Below are 3,756 nucleotides of genomic sequence, written 5' to 3'. Positions count from 1 at the left end.
TTTTTTTTTTTTTTTTCTACTTTTACTCTTTTGCTTCATTTGCAGTCATTATTATTTTTTTCTGAATCTGATGCTCTGATTCTTATACCTGGAAAAGATAATTTCTTTTTATGCTCATTGTTAAACATTGTGTTTTGAAAAATACTACCCTCATGAGTCATGATTGGATTATGTCCTGAGATCGGCAGCTTCTGCTGTCTTACTTTTGTTATTCTTATGTTTTGTTTTGGTGATGCAGAGGGATTTATAGCAGGAGGTACAGCTGGAGTTGTAGTCGAAACAGCTTTATACCCAATTGATACAATTAAGACAAGACTTCAGGCAGGTCAAGAAACTATTAAGCTTGTGTTATTATCCTTTGCTTTGGTGAAACTATTTAGTTTTTTTTTTTAAGTTTCTTTGTTAGACTTGCTTTTATCTGTATGCTACTAGCTCATGTAGTCCTTATGGTCTAAACGGGGAAACCAAACAAAAAAAAAATTGAACTTTTAGTTCCTAATTGTTTTGGTCTTATTGATGTAGGCAGCTCGTGGAGGTGGGAAAATTGTTTTGAAGGGTCTTTATTCAGGATTAGCTGGAAATATCGCTGGTGTCTTACCGTAAGTGACTGTGACCTCATCCCTAGTTACTTTTGTTATTTTCTCTCTCTCTCTCTCTCTGGCCACTTGACATTAGTGATGGGTGATGCAGCAACTATAGATTATGATTTGTCTGGTTTCTTCTTAAAGAGCCTAAATGGCGACAACCCAAATAGACAAATATTCTTTCCTTGTCCCTTATCTATCTAACCTATATTTTTGTACTTGTTTTTGATGCTTGATTATTTTGACAATGTTTCTTTGTAGGGCTTCTGCTTTATTTGTTGGAGTTTACGAACCCACAAAGCAGAAACTACTGAAGACTTTCCCTGATCATTTAAGCGCAGTTGCTCACCTGGTGAGAGAGATTTTCTTCATCTCTAGTTTTGCCATTGAAACAGCATTTTATCATTCTCTACTATCACTAAATGATCAGGTCGTTATTATATCAATAAATGAATGGTATACAATAAGCAACAATATTTTTTAGACCATTGAACTGTTTCCCGCATACGCCTTGTATATGAGAGTGAAAAGGAATCATTTGTTCCCTTGTTTCAAATTCCAGACTGCAGGGGCCATTGGTGGACTTGCTGCCTCTCTTATTCGTGTACCTACAGAGGTAAAAGCTCTCTCTTGGATCATGTTCTACATAGAATCTCTCTGTTGACATTTCTATGTGTGTATTCATTAGGTTGTGAAGCAAAGAATGCAGACCGGACAGTTTACATCAGCCCCCAATGCTGTTAGACTTATTGCATCACAAGAGGGATTTAAGGGTCTATATGCAGTTAGTAACATCATTTTAAGATCTTCCTTTTAGTCTCCACTTTTTTTGTTGAATTTTCGTGTAGTAACTTATTCCAATTGCTTTTTAGGGATATCGGTCCTTCCTTTTGCGAGATTTGCCCTTTGATGCTATACAATTCTGCATATATGAGCAGATCTGCTTGGGTTATAAAAAAGCAGTAAGCTTCTTGGCAAAATAATTGACATTTTCTTCTATATGGTAACTTCTGATGAATTGATATTTTGCATGAGATTAACTTTGGTCTAACTCTTTGGCAGGCGCGTAGAGAGCTTAGTGATCCTGAGAACGCTCTCATTGGCGCATTTGCTGGTTGGTGACATATCTTATATGCTTTAATAGAATTTCTCCAGATCCATAGAATCAATCTTGAATGAGATATAAGCCGTAGGACTTTAGGAAAAACTCTGGTCTGCATTTACCTTTAACACTACAAAGTACAATGGAGTTACTACATCAAAAACCAGTTTAATGGTATTGTGCGAGTGATTTAACTGGCATTATGGATATCGTCTTGGTTTATGCAGGTGCTCTGACAGGAGCAGTCACCACTCCGCTTGATGTTATTAAGACAAGATTAATGGTTCAGGTAATAATAGTATTCTCACACCTTAAAAAGTCTCCCTTTTTGCCTCCAAAATCCAATCATCATATTGTTCTTTCATGACCTCCTCTTGCAGGGATCAGCCAAACAATATCAAGGAATAGTTGACTGTGTTCAAACAATTGTAAGAGAGGAAGGAGCTCCTGCACTGTTAAAGGTACACACACACAAACGGACTAGTTTTAGAGTTTCAAGTTGAAATCTTTAGAAAGTGTTATTGTAAATTGAGGAGGAGATGTGACTTGACTTGTAGGGTATTGGGCCAAGAGTGTTGTGGATAGGTATTGGAGGTTCAATCTTCTTTGGTGTCCTGGAGAGCACTAAGAGAACACTTGCACAGAGACGTCCCAAGACGGTTAAAGAATCCAAGGAGGAATAATTTTCTGGCAGCACACAAGAAAATGGTTGGAAGGTGTTTAATGTTTTTCACATTTCAACCCCTTTGTGAGTTTTGTGTGATCAGAGTTTGTCAATTTACCAATGATCAATTCAACTTTCATTAATAATAAAGTAGTGCCTGGTTTCAGATTTGTTCCATAGAATTTTGAGATTGTATTTCACAATCTTTTTAAAATTAATCTTCAAATTAATGAGAAGTAACCATACCGATTAGAATCTTTGAATAGAATTATTTTGTTTTTAAGCTTAATCAGGTGACATTACTATAACCCACTCTCACCCATGGCGCGTGAACGCCACCGCGTCAAAATCCCTGGACTATAATCAGCGGTTTTGGCCGAATTTCACTTTTTTCAGAAAGAAAGCGCGTGAGGAGACGGGACCGTCGTCAGAAGGGAATGGGAATATCGCAATTAATTAGAAGCTCCTCTCCATTTTGCAAACGACATTTAAACTATAATATAGTGCAAATATGAGACTGTTTCATCCTAAATTCCTAATATCAGTTTATCTTAATATGATTCGAAGTAAATCAGCATACAATAAAAAAAATTCGAAATGATTCATCAATGCAATTTTTATAAATAACTTGTATAATTTTTTTTTTTATTATACTGTACACTATAATCTCTCAACAGTACATTTTAATAGCCGAGCCCAAAAAATATATATATTTGAAGAGCAAAAAGGAAACAAAAAAGAATAAGAAGAATTGTGAGAGCCATCGAGAAAACATACTACACACACAAACACCAACCCTATGAAGAGGAACACTTTCAAGTCTATGGCTCTTCCAAAACACCAAAAAGAAATCAATCGAAAACCCCTTTCTCCAACTTCTCTAGCTAATTTACAGCTCTGTCGACTTCTCACAACGATGAAGCAGGAGCATTGCATCCTTTGGGATGATCTCTGAAGTTCACTCACTCACATGAGCGGTAGGTATCCTCCTCCATGTCCTTTCTTTAATACAAGTGGTCCAGCATTTTCCGGGACCTTATCCAACGCATTCATACACGCATCGACCATGTCAGAGAATCCCGTTGCTGTTGTAGCAAGCTGTAACCGTAACCTCAAATCCCGTGTTCTCTTCAACAAGCACCTGAATGATCTCCACATGTATTTAGCCCACTCAGCTGGTAAGCCTCCTCCTGTGAGCCATACTGAGAATTGAGACTGGTCTCCCCGAGCTGCCATCTCCGCTCTGTAGAATCTAGCCAGTTCCAGAAGCATTGAAGCCTTTAGCGGAAGCACCGCAACAAATTCAGCCACAAAATCTTCTGCTAGTTCGGGTTTGAGCATCAGGTTCCAAAGCACAAGCGCCCATTCACTTGGCTGGTTAAGACCATAGGCTTCTGCTACAATCA

General features: G+C 37.7%; 2 protein-coding genes across 2 annotated transcripts in view; one reads left to right on the top strand and one right to left on the bottom strand.

The window, feature by feature from the left end:
• The window catches only part of LOC104720865 (S-adenosylmethionine carrier 1, chloroplastic/mitochondrial), a gene marked incomplete in the record, with an annotated part of 3,384 nt that extends 863 nt beyond the window's left edge, over positions 1-2,521 (top strand). Inside the window, 10 exon segments of the mRNA XM_010438764.2 lie at positions 239-325; positions 527-599; positions 846-936; positions 1,147-1,200; positions 1,273-1,368; positions 1,457-1,546; positions 1,647-1,698; positions 1,914-1,975; positions 2,067-2,147; positions 2,244-2,521. Of these exon segments, the coding sequence (XP_010437066.1) occupies positions 239-325; positions 527-599; positions 846-936; positions 1,147-1,200; positions 1,273-1,368; positions 1,457-1,546; positions 1,647-1,698; positions 1,914-1,975; positions 2,067-2,147; positions 2,244-2,369 (812 nt within the window).
• LOC104720864 overlaps positions 2,975-3,756 on the bottom strand; it is a 19,314-nt gene continuing 18,532 nt past the window's right edge. Inside the window, exon 27 of the mRNA XM_019232601.1 lies at positions 2,975-3,735. Coding sequence (XP_019088146.1) covers positions 3,317-3,735 — 419 coding nt within the window. The 3' untranslated portion in view covers positions 2,975-3,316. The remainder of the gene's footprint in view (positions 3,736-3,756) is intronic.

The sequence above is a fragment of the Camelina sativa genome, chromosome 11, assembly GCF_000633955.1.
Source record: "Camelina sativa cultivar DH55 chromosome 11, Cs, whole genome shotgun sequence".
NCBI lineage: Eukaryota > Viridiplantae > Streptophyta > Magnoliopsida > Brassicales > Brassicaceae > Camelina > Camelina sativa.
Note: the sequence above shows the minus strand (reverse complement) of the source record. Positions and strands in the feature narration are given on the sequence as shown.